This window comes from Lagenorhynchus albirostris, chromosome 3, assembly GCF_949774975.1.
Source record: "Lagenorhynchus albirostris chromosome 3, mLagAlb1.1, whole genome shotgun sequence".
NCBI classification, from domain to species: domain Eukaryota; kingdom Metazoa; phylum Chordata; class Mammalia; order Artiodactyla; family Delphinidae; genus Lagenorhynchus; species Lagenorhynchus albirostris.
In genome coordinates this window covers 59,268,692-59,281,276 of record NC_083097.1, presented here as the reverse complement: position 1 = coordinate 59,281,276, position 12,585 = coordinate 59,268,692, and the positions used below count along the sequence as shown (strand labels likewise).

At 44.1% G+C, this 12,585-nt stretch overlaps 1 protein-coding gene across 1 annotated transcript in view; it reads right to left on the bottom strand.

Moving 5' to 3' along the window:
• The window catches only part of ANKDD1B (ankyrin repeat and death domain containing 1B), a 54,087-nt gene extending 47,366 nt beyond the window's left edge, over positions 1-6,721 (bottom strand). Inside the window, 1 exon segment of the mRNA XM_060146318.1 lies at positions 6,532-6,721. Within this exon segment, the coding sequence (XP_060002301.1) occupies positions 6,532-6,721 (190 nt within the window).
• Between the last annotated feature and the right edge of the window lie 5,864 nt (positions 6,722-12,585).

Below are 12,585 nucleotides of genomic sequence, written 5' to 3'. Positions count from 1 at the left end.
GAGGTTTTATAGATTTTTTTTTTTTTTTGGCTGCATTGGGTCTTTGTTGCTGCGTGCAGGCTTTTCTCTAGTTATGGCGAGAGGGGGCTATTCTTCGTTGCAGTGTGTGGGCTTCTCATTGCGTTGTCTTCTCTTGTTGCAGAGCACGGGTTCTAGGCATGCAGGCTTCAGTAGTTGTGGCTTGCTGGCTCAGTAGTTGTGGCTTGCTGGCTCTACAGTGTAGGCTCAGTAGCTGTGGTGCACGGGCTTAGTTGCTCCGCAGCATGTGGGATCTTCCCGGACCAGGGCTCGAACCCGTGTACCCTGCATTGGCAGGCGGATTCTTAACCACTGTGCCACCACGGAAGTCCCTATAGATGTGTTGTTGAGTAGTTTCCCTAGCATCTGCCAAGGACTTTTCAGCATGCTTCCAAGTCCAGTCAAAGACCAGGGAGTATCTTCCTGGGAGACATACACGTTCATTCTATCGCTTGGCTCTTCCCATTGGGTTGGCCAAAAAGTTCATTTGGGTTTTTCCATGCCATCGTATGGAAAAATCCAAACGAACTTTTTGGCCAGCCCAATACTGCTACTCTTGCTATCACTCTAAGTAACTTCAACATCCAGGCAGATGATTAATCCAACACCTTGGTCTCTCAGTTCCCTAGCCCCCTCACCTCCAATAATCTTTTCCTCCACCTGACCTCAGCCACCTAATTTCAGAGTCATACTCTTGACATGACTATCATCACTACATCATAATGAGACAGGAAGGGGGCAGGGCACAATCTCTAAAAGAATAACATAGCCTGAGGACAAGACATAAACTGATTAGAACCAAATAGGTCCAAGATGGCAGATGAGTTGACTTCCACTAGACCTTGAGCCTCAGTATATGCTCAGCTCATCGTAACACATCAGCACCACTAAATGAGACACCAACAGGTGCCTTGACAGTTCCAAGGCCGACCATAAAGGTCAAAAAGTGGGTGGTGGCCCAATTCCTGGAAATCCCCACCCCTTCCCCAAAATAGCTGGAATACTCCTCCCACTCATTAGCCTATGAAATTACCCATCCCTATAAAAACGGACAAGCCCATACCCTGGTGTCTCTTGCCTTCCAAGATGCCCCACACTCTGTCTATGGAGTGTGCATCTCCCTGAATAAACCTTCTTTCACTTTACTATGGCTCGCTCTTGAACTCTTTCCTGCGCAAAGCCAAGAACCCACACTTGGCAGCCGTCCCAGGGACTCGGACGTGACCTGGGATGTGAACATCCTCCCGCGCCCTACTCTCCTTCCTGCAACAATAACTACACTACCTCTGACATCTTCAAGAATCCCATTCTCTGACCATGGACTCATCCATTCAGCTCACCTGCTCTAGTTTTCCCAGTCCAGAAATTTTGCGACCTCATCAAGTCCTCCATTCCACTCTTCTCACCGTCTTTTTATATTATCCATCCCTTAGGCCCTTACTTCCCTCCTCACCCAGTTTAGATCCTATGGTTCATCTTTGAACCACTTCCGTGCCAACACATTTACCTCCCTCACCACTCGCTTCCTTCATCCGACTAGTTGGCAGAATCCAAATTCTGAGATTAAACCCAACTGCTATCTGCTCCATTTCTATACCTGGACAGCTAAAAGTCAACCAATCTACCTACCTTCATTTATACCCACACTCTCTGTTTTTATTACTGTTACAATCAATGAAGCATCCCTGTGCCTTCCCAAGGCCAACCTCTCCACTTGGGATCTAGATCCCATCCCTTCTCATCTTTTCAATTATTTCATCTATCTCCTGGAAATTACCCTCTTTCTCCTCTGCATCATTTAATGTCTCTCCAGTGGACCGTTCCCTTCAACATATACAGAGGTGCTATAATACCTCTCGTGTAAAAAAAAAAAAAAATCCCTTAACTTCACATTCCTTTCCAACTGCCATTCCACTTCTCAATTTCCCATTACCCTCAAACTTCTTAGAAGTGTTCTATAATGATGTTCTATAATGATGTCTCCATGTACTCATCTCACCATCTCATCTCAACCTATGCTAATCAGACATCATGCCTATTGCTCCACCAAAACTGCTCTTATCAGGGTCACTCCATCTTGCTAAAATCCAGTCATCACTTCTCTGTCATGTGCACTGAACTCCCGGCAGATCTGACACAGAGGACCACATTCTCCTTCTAACACGTTTTCCTCCAGGCTTCTGTTAGACCACTTGTTGCTTTCCAGTCTCTTTCACTGGTTCTTCCTCCTCTGCTCGATCTCCAAATGTTGGAGCACCCTAGGGTTTTTATAAAACTAACAACCTGATGGAACAGACATTATTACCCCCATCTTACAGATGAGGAAACTGAGGCTTAGAAAAGTTAAACCACTTGCTCATGCCTTAAAGATAATAAATGATAGAATTGTCCTAGGCAGCCTGAATTCAAAGCCCAAGCTTCCAGTCACTGCATGTGTCCAGGGTGTCAGTATGGGAGTGTACTGCTGAAGTAGAGGGCCAAACTGCCCACTGGCCACATGCTTTAGCTAACACATTCCGCTGGTTAGGCCGGGCTCCTCTCAGCTCCTTCTCCTGGTTCGTACACAGCCTGGCCACAGCTCCTTGCCCCAGTGTATTAATCCAATGGGAGGGGGGTTCTATTTCCAGGTCCTTATCCCTCTTTGGTATATCCCTGAAATAGCAAGTCAAGACCTTACTGTGCCCGGAAATATGACACATGGATTCTAGTCTGTCCCTGAAGTTGAGTATCTTGCCCCTTTTCTACCATATCGATAAGGAAAATTAAGGGACTTCCCTGGTGGTCCAGTGGTTAAGAAACCGCCTTCCAATGCAGGGGATGCGGGTTCAATCCCTGGTTGGGGACCTAAGATCCCACACGCTGTGCCGCAACTACCGAGCCCACGCACTCTGGAGCTTGCGTGCCATAACTAGAGAGATGCCCACGTGCCACAACTAGAGAGAAGCCTGTACGCTACAACTAAGACCCAACGCAGCCATAAATAAATAAATAAATAAATATTTTTTAAAATTTAATTTTAAGGAAGTTTCTAAGACAATTAAAAAGCACCATAGGGCTTCCCTGGTGGCGCAGTGGTTGAGAGTCCGCCTGCCGATGCAGGGGACACGGGTTCGTGCCCTGGTCCGGGAAGATCCCACGTGCCGTGGAGCAGCTGGGCCCGTGAGCCATGGCCGCTGAGCCTGCGTGTCCGGAGCCTGTGCTCCGCAACGGGAGAGGCCACAACAGTGAGAGGCCCGTGTACAGCAAAAACAAACAAACAAACAAACAAAAACACCATAAAAAACTCCTGGTCCAAGCCAATTACATCAGAATATCTAGGGGCTTAAAATGTTCACTGACTGGCCCACGGCTTACTAATTGTGTAACCCTGTAACAATTCTGAATTTTAATATCCCAACCTGTAAAACAGATTATAAAACCTTCCTTCAGTGGTGTGAAGGAGCCAGCTTGTACAGGCTAATAAGAACCAACTGTGTGTAACTCTTCTCAACTCTGTGTTCAGTGACATCACATTGTAGCTTGAAATCAGTCACAGTGGAAGCATTACACAAAGGAAATTGGAAAACACTACAAATCAGAACTTTTTCTCCCAGAGAGTTGGTAGTTAGACCCTTACCAACACACCACCGTCTACCTTCTGGGTAATAAGTGACAGAGTCGAGAAAATGGCCCAGACAAAATCATAAACATATCAATTTACTAAATAATATTTAGAAGAGTACTTTAATATATACGCGTTAAAAATGTAATGGATAAAATCAAGTAAAGGTTAAATGTTCAGTCAAAAACAACAGGTTAGGGCTTCCCTGGTGGCGCAGTGGTTGAGAATCTGCCTGCGGTGCAAGGGACATGGGTTCGAGCCCTGGTCTGGGAGGATCCCATATGCTGCGGAGCAACTGGGCCCGTGAGCCCCAACTACTGAGCCTGCACATCTGGAGCCTGTGCTCCGCAACAAGAGAGGCCGCGACAGTGAGAGGTCCATGCGCCGCGATGAAGAGTGGCCCCCGCTCGCCACAACTAGAGAAAGCCCTTGCACAGAAACGAAGACCCAACACAGCCAAAATTAAATAAATTAAAAAAAAAAAGATGTAGCAGGGTACTTACTGGTAGCGGTAAAGATCTAGGTTAGTGTAGGAGACATACTTTAAAAAAAAAAAAAACAGGTTACACAGAGCTGTATCATTCACTTAAACTTTTAGGGGTACAACACTCCATGCCTTCAGTAGCAGAGCAAGTCTGAGGAAAGAGGGTCAGAACAGGAGGGGGCCATGCTGAGCTAGAAAAACAAGTCCAGACTTCCTCTTTCATGTCATTCAGGTGGTACCTCAAATGGTACCACCTGTGAAAAACCACGCCTGACCACCCAATCCTCTTTCCCCTGTCATTCTCTACCCCTATGCCCTACTCCTTTCTTTCTTCATATCATTTGATATTATTTGACATTTAATACATATATACTTGTTCACTGTCTGCTTCCTTCACCTGAATACACATCCATGGGGAAGCTGAAGTAATCCCAGTGCCTAGTGCTAGTAGATGTTCAATAAATATTTGTTCAATGGTTGGATGGAAGGGTTGGGTAACCACAATCACTTCCATAAGAATACTGCCAGGAGGGAATATAGGCTCAGTACTATGAGAACTTCCAATTTTTGAAAAAAAAAAAAAATCTGGACCATGGATCAAAGAGGAAATCTCAAGAGAAATTAGAAAATATTTTGAACTGAATGAAAATAAAAATAAAATATATCAAAATGTGTGGGATGCAGCTAAAGCTTATAGGATTAAATTATCATAAAAGAAGAAAGGCTTCAAGTCAATAATCTAAGCTCCTACCTTGAGAAAGTAAAAAATGAAGAGCAAAATAAACCTAAATCAAGCAGACAGAAGAAAAACAACAAAGGTAAAAGCAGTAATCAATGAAACTGAAAACAGAAAAACAACAGAGAAAAATCAATAAAAACAAAAGCTGGTTCTTTGAAGACGTCAATAAAATCAATAAACCTCTAGCAAGACTAAGAAAAAAGAGGGAAGACACATGTTACCAATGTAAGGAATGAAAGAGAGCGGAGCACTACAGTCTCCACAGACATTAAAAGATGAAAAAGAGAATACTATGAACAACTCCATGCACATAAATTCAACAACTTAGATGAAATGAAACAACTCCTCAAAAACCACAAACTACCAATATTCGCTCAAGATTACACAGATAACTGGAATAATCCCATAACTATTAAAGAAATGGGCTTTGTAGTTTTAAAAATTCCAAAAAAGAAATCCCCATACCCAGATAGTTTCACTGGTGAATTCTACCAAATATTTAAAGGATAACATCAACTCTATACCATCTCTTCCAGAAAACAGAAGAGGAGGAAACACTTCCCAACACATCTTACAAGATCAGCATTTCCTTGATTCTAAAACCAAAGACATTACAAGAACAGAAAACTATAAACAAATATCCCTCAACAACACAGATTCAAAACTCCTCAAACATTATCAAGTCAAATCCAGTCATATATAAAAAGTATAATACACCATAACCATGTGGGGTTTATCCTGACAATGCAAAACTGGTTCCATATTTGAAAATCAATCAATGTAATCTACTATATTAGTGGTCTAAAAAAGAAAAACTACATGATCATTTAAATTGATTTAGAAGAAGCATTTAAAAAAATTCAACATCGGGCTTCCTGCATGGCACACTGGTTAAGAACCTGCCTGCCAACGCAGGGGACATGGGTTTGAGCCCTGGTCCGGGAAGATCCCACATGCTGCGGAGCAACTAAGCGCGTGCGCCACAGCTGCTGAGCCTGCGCTCTAGAGCCCGTGACCCACAACTACTGAAGCCCGCGCGCCTAGAGCCCGCAACAAGAGAAGCCACCGCAGTGAGAAGCCCGCATTCACCGCAACGAAGAGTAGCCCCCCGATCTCCGCAACTAGAGAAAGCCCGCGTGCAGCAACAAAGACCCAACGCAGCCAAAAATAAATAAATAAATTTATAAGGGCTTCCCTGGTGGCGCAGTGGTTAAGAGTCCGCCCCGGTCCGGGAAGATCCCACATACCGCGGAGCGGCTGGGCCCGTGAGCCATGGCCACTAAGCCTGCGCGTCCGGAGCCTGTGCTCCGCAACGGGCGAGGCCACAACAGTGAGAGGCCCGCGTACCGCAGAAAAACAAAACAAACAAAAAAACCCTCTTTCCTTATTTGTAAAAGGGCTTAATCATTTCTTGAAAAATTCTTTTCCTTAATTTGAAAGGGTAACACTTTCCTTCCACCCACAGCGCAGGGTTAACCGGAAAAAAACGTCCTGAGAAATGTGAGCCAAAACTTCGGTGGGGGTGGATCCCAAAGCTGAAAACTAGCCCTCAGAGGGCACAGGGATGAGGATGCGCTCGGGTCCCTTCCCGCCGCGGCCTGAGCGCTGCACCCACACTGGTCAACCAGCTCCCCGCGCCCGCGCGGCGCCGGCAGCGCCGGCGTCTCCAGGCCTTGTTCCCAGACTCACGGAACTCGTGCTCGGCCGCCGCCTCCTCGCGCCGCGGACGCTCTTGCTTCGGGATCCGCGCCAGGCCTTTCCAGGGCCGGGCCGCCGCGCCCCTCAGGTCCTCCCGCAACCCCTTGGCGGCCGCAGCCTCGCCGAGCAGCAGCCCCCTTGCCGCTTCCCTGCGCCCCGGGGCGCGCCGACCCGGCTCCATGTCCGACCCCGAGGCCCTCAGGCCCCCGAGGCCGCTCACCCCCGGGGCCTCTCACCCCCGGGGCCGCTCTCGGCTGCGGGCGCTTCTAATGGCGGCTCGCCCCGGGTCTCCAGCCCTGGCCGGGCGGAGCTGCCTTCAGGTGTGGCGTGAATTGGCTGGGTTCACGCGAGGCAAAACGTTCTGAGAAAACTACCGGCGCACACTTAGGCCGTTCTTCGTACAGTTGAGAGAAGTGTCGAGGTTTGCGTGATAACCAACACTATCGGAACTTAAGTATTGAATCATTTTTAAATGGGCTTCCAGAATTTTCTCTAGAATAAAGTAAGACTCAATAGCCTCTCTGAAGATGGAAAACCTTGGTACCCCATTTTAATGCAGTGGTAACCTACTGGACTCCCCATCTTGGGTTTTATTTCTTTCTTAGTGGTTTATAAAATAAAGAATTGATGAAATATAGTAAATTATTCTGGGCAATCGTGTGCCTAGCCAAAATTCTAATAATATGGAAGAAAAGTAGAATATTGAAGGACAACCAGGATATCTCCATTGAATCCCTAGTACATAAGCACTGTTTGATGGATTACAAACAAATAAAACCATGGCACATCTCATGCCTGTGGATGGGTTCAGAAGTTAAATTAGAAGGTGAGCATATTCTAGGAGTGAAAAAAAAATTGAGTCCTAATAAAATAGAACTCGCTCTGACCCCAGAACTGACCCACCTTTGTGGTACACACAGATGGATATGAGTGAAAAGTAGAATATTGAAGGACAACCAGGATATCTCCATTGAATCCCTAGTACATAAGCACTGTTTGATGGATTACAAACAAATAAAACCATGGCACATCTCATGCCTGTGGATGGGTTCAGAAGTTAAATTAGAAGGTGAGCATATTCTAGGAGTGAAAAAAAAATTGAGTCCTAATAAAATAGAACTCGCTCTGACCCCAGAACTGACCCACCTTTGTGGTACACACAGATGGATATGAGTGATGTTAGGAAAGCATTGTCTATAAAAATGCACAAAATGGTTTAGAGAAGGGAAGGAAACTGATGAAAGCTGAGAAATAAGTTGGAAGGCCAGAGATTAGGCAACTGTTGGGGATTTGACAAAAGGAATACAAAGAAGTGGGTGTTTTCAACAGGCCCTACAAGGGTAGACAGAATTCAGTAACAGATATGGGTTCAGGTGAGGTTGTGTGTATGTGTGTGTAGTATGTATACACACACACATATATATGGTGTATGCACATCTATGCATATGTATATGTAGGTATATATGGGTTTGAAATCATAACAAACTTAAGAGACCGCGATTACAAGGAAGTGTGAAAACTATTTGCCTCTGAATTATCTTCTGTCTCCCTGAGCCTTTTGTAGACAGCAATAATTAGAAAATAAATTACCTCACACTTGTAAGGGGAGCAGTCCAATATACGATTTAATAAATGGAATCATGTTTTCAGTACCATAATATCATTTGAGTTTTTCTTAAACAACTGTTAATCCAATTATGTATTACAAAGTAAAAGTGATTATCCCTTAATGATTCAACAAAAAAACAGCTTTTGCTTCAGGGGTATAAACACCACCTCTCTGTGATGTTCACTAGAGCCCTACCAGCACCAGGTATGCTCAAATGTATTACTGCTTTTCAAAATGGGACATTACTGGGACTTCCCTGGTGGTCCAGTGGTTAAGACTCCACCCTTCCACTGCAGGGGGCACAGGTTCAATCGCTGGTTGGGGAACTAAGATGTCACGTCCCACAAGGCATGGCGAAAAAAACAAAGGGGAAGATTACTTATAAAAAAAAAAAAAAAAGCAGACAGCAGGCACCAGGTGTGATTTTCAAAATGGAATATTTCCTCAAAAATCATTTTTTTTTAGCCCTGGGTTAACAGTCATATTTGGAGCCTTTTTCCAAATATTTCCAAGCTACCCCAAAAGAACACAGTAATAAAACATTTATAAAGCAAGCAATTACCCAATGAAGGGAATAATCAGTACAATTCTCTCTTTCCAGAATGCCCATCCTTAGGGCCCAGCTTGAGTGCAGCCATCTACGTCGGCCACCCTGTCTTTACAGAAAAAATTAGTATGACAGTAATAGACACCAGTCTTTGGGCAAACATTATTTATTCATTTATGGGTCAACAAATGATAGTTAACACCTACTGAGTGCCAGGCTTTACACTTCACACTTATAATTCAGAGATCATTGAAAGACAGTCCAGCATCTCTAGCAGCCTACAACCCAGAAGGGAGAGACCGCAGCAAAGCCACAACAAACAATGTTTCAGTGTCTTCATAGAGAAACAGGAGCACAAAGGAGTGCCTAATCAGTTTTCCTACGGGACAGAGAGCCTTTCTTGAAGGTGGTCCTTGGGATGAGTTGAAAGATGAATAGCTGTGTATGGTTACTGTGTATGGAGAGGGCAAAGGGGCATTCAGGAAGCACATTCTGGGCAGAGGGAGCAACTGAGCACGACACCAGAAGGGAGAAATAGCTTGGTTAATTCAGGAAACTGCAAGCTATGCGGTGTGACTTGACGGCGCTCGAATGCCAAGCCAGTATTCGGTGGGCACCGTGAACACTGATTTTGGGGAACTCGCTTGTGCTGGCACCCAAGAGCCACCTGTTCAATTTTCAGGAACTTTGTGAACTGGTTGACATCGTGTCAATAGCTTGAAATCTGTCATGGTATTTGCACCATAGAAATCATCATACACTGAAAATCAGTCCCCATCTCAGCTCCCACTGATCCTGGACAGAGTTGAGAGCTTTGAAATCTTTTTTTGTTTTGTTTCTAATACAAGTGACGTTATGAAAACATTATGGCTAATGTGCAAAAAATGCACAAAATGGTTTAGAGCAGGAGAAGCTGAGAAATCAGTTGGAAGGTCAGAGTTTAGGCACTATTTATTTATTTATTTATTTATTTATTTGCGGTACGCGGGCCTCTCACTCTTGTGGCCTCTCCCGTTGCGGAGCAACAGGCTCCAGACGCGCAGGCTCAGCGGCCATGGCTCACGGGCCCAGCCGCTCTGCGGCATGTGGGATCTTCCCGGACCGGGGCAGGAACCCGTGTCCCCTGCATCGGCAGGCGGACTCTCAATCACTGCGCCACCAGGGAAGCCCTAGGCACTATTTATTAAATAGTAAATACTTTTTGTACTGAGCTGTCTAAGATGTCCATACCCAAGCCAGTACTACTCTATTAGTGTACGGTATTAATTACTACAGCTTTATAATAAACCTTGCTATGTAATAGGGCCTGTCCTTCTACCTTATTTTTCTTGGACCTTTGCTCTTCCATATAAAATTTACGATCTACTTAACAACTTCCAAGAAAAACCATGAGAAGTTTTGTTTTGAACTTTATTGAACTTATAGAATAATTAGGGGAGAAGAGTTATCTTTAAGATAGTTATTCTTCCTATTCATAAATAGGATTATTCTTTTAATTTACTCAGACTGCTTGTCTTTCAATAATATTTTGTAGTTCCTAAGTACTTGCACTTTTTTTTTTTTTTTTTTTTTTTGCGGTATGCGGGCCTCTCACTGCTGTGGCCTCTCCCGTTGCGGAGCACAGGCTCTGGACGCGCAGGCTCAGCGGACATAGCTCACGGGCCCAGCCGCTTCGCGGCATGTGGGATCTTCCCGGACCGGGGCACGAACCCGTGTCCCCTGCATCGGCAGGCGGACTCTCAACCACTGCACCACCAGGGAAGCCCCTTGCACCTATTTTGATAGATACCCGCCCCGCCCCCCCACAACCTGCTGCCCCTTTAGGTCCCTTATAGATTGTTGTCATGAAAGAGATTTTTATATTTTCTAATTGGTTATTACTGTTGTAAAGGAATGCTACTGATTTTGTACATTGATTTTGTAGCCATAACCTTATTGAACTTTTTAATTAAATGTAGATTTTTTTTTTTTTTTTGGCTGCGCTGCACAGCATGTGGGATCTTCCCTGACCAGGGATTGAACCTGTGCTCCCTGCAGTGGGAGCACGACTCTTAACCACTGAACCACCAGGGAAGTCCTAAATGTAGATTTTAAAAAATGTAGACAAACACATCATCTGACAATAAAGTTATATAGTTATTTTTTAATAGGTGAGGCACAATTTACTAACAGAACCTGATTTTGTTTGGGTGTAGCAACGTAGCCAGCTAAAAACTACATTTCCAGGTTCCCTTTAATATGGGGAAGCCACATGACACTGTTTGGTCAATGAGATGGAAGTGGAAATTGTTATGTGGGGCTTCCAAGAAAGCTCTTTAAAATGGGACAGACTTGCCCTTTTGTTCTTTTTACTTCCTCATCTTCCTACCTGGAACTCATGTGTAAGGCTGGATATAGAAAAGTCCATCCATCTTGCGGCCAGAAGTTGGCCATGTGAGGCCAAGAAAATCAGGCTGTGAACCCATCTTTGAACTATTGAGCCAAAGTTAACCAATGAAATTTGTGTTTTGCGGGAACACTAGAACTGATTTTTTTTTTTTTAAGACACTGATTTGGGTCTCTGTAATTCACAGCTGAAGTAAAATTCTGAAGTGATACAGAAAGCAGTGATACAGAAAGCAGTGCTGAAAATAACAAAATCTAATATACAGAATTGGCTTAGTGTTTGAGGGAGGGGCTTTGAGGAGTGGCGATATATATCACAGGTTGGGAAGCTGGTGACTTGTTTGGAGATGATAAAATATTTGGTCAAATTGTCAACTTTGGCAATTTGACTTTGGAGAGCAGACCAAATGCTGATTGAGGCTGTAGCATTAGGGGAAACATTAGGAGAAAAAGTCAAAATGTTGTCATAGGATGACTCTTTCTTGCTGTGTTCATCAGCAAAGTCCTAGCAGAGAGAAATGTACTTTTTCTCTGTTGAAGCTAGTAGCCTGCAGAGATGAAGGAGAACATCACCTTACTAAGGAAAGCGGTTCCTGCCATTTTTTTGGTGTTACTTTTTATCGTGATATAGGTCACATATGAACAAGAATCTATAAAATACATACATACAGTTTAAATAATATTTTTAAAATAAACATCCATGCAGTCACCACCCAAGACAACAGAAGACTGTCAGCATCCCAACAGCTCCCTGTGCCATTTCTCAATCACATTCCCTTTCCTCCCCACAGAGGAAGTCATTATTCTAACTTTGGGGACAATAATATACTTGCTTCTCTTAATAATTTGATCTCATATGAATACATCCTTAAAGCAATATACACTGTTTTGAACTATATAAATGGAATCATGCTGATGGCATCCTTCTATGATTTGCTTCTTTTGCTCCACATTATGTTTGTGATATTCATCCACCTTCTGATTAGCTATTTCCTTCATTTTCACCACTGTGTAGAATTCTACTGTTTGAATCTACATGAATATACAATGGTAGAATCTAACCATTCTACCAGTGCTGAATATTTGATTTCCACTTTTTGGCTATTACAGTGCTGCTATGTGCATTCTTGCACATGCTTTCTAAAAAACATGTTCACTAGTTTTCCCAAGACATTGTATCAGTTATGGCTCTGGCAGGAAAAAAATTGTATTTTGAGATGACTTTTAAGAAAGGAACCTAGGGGTAAGGCAGGAATAAAGACGTAGACCTCCTAGAGAACGGACTGGAGGTTATGGGGAGGGGGAAGGGTGAGCTGTGACAGGGTGAGAGAGAGTCATGGACATATACACACTAACAAATGTAGTAAGGTAAATAGCTAGTGGGAAGCAGCCGCATGGCACAGGGATATTGGCTCGGTGCTTTGTGACAGCCTGGAGGGGTGGGATAGGGAGGGTGGGAGGGAGGGAGACGCAAGAGGGAAGACATATGGGAACATATGTTTAT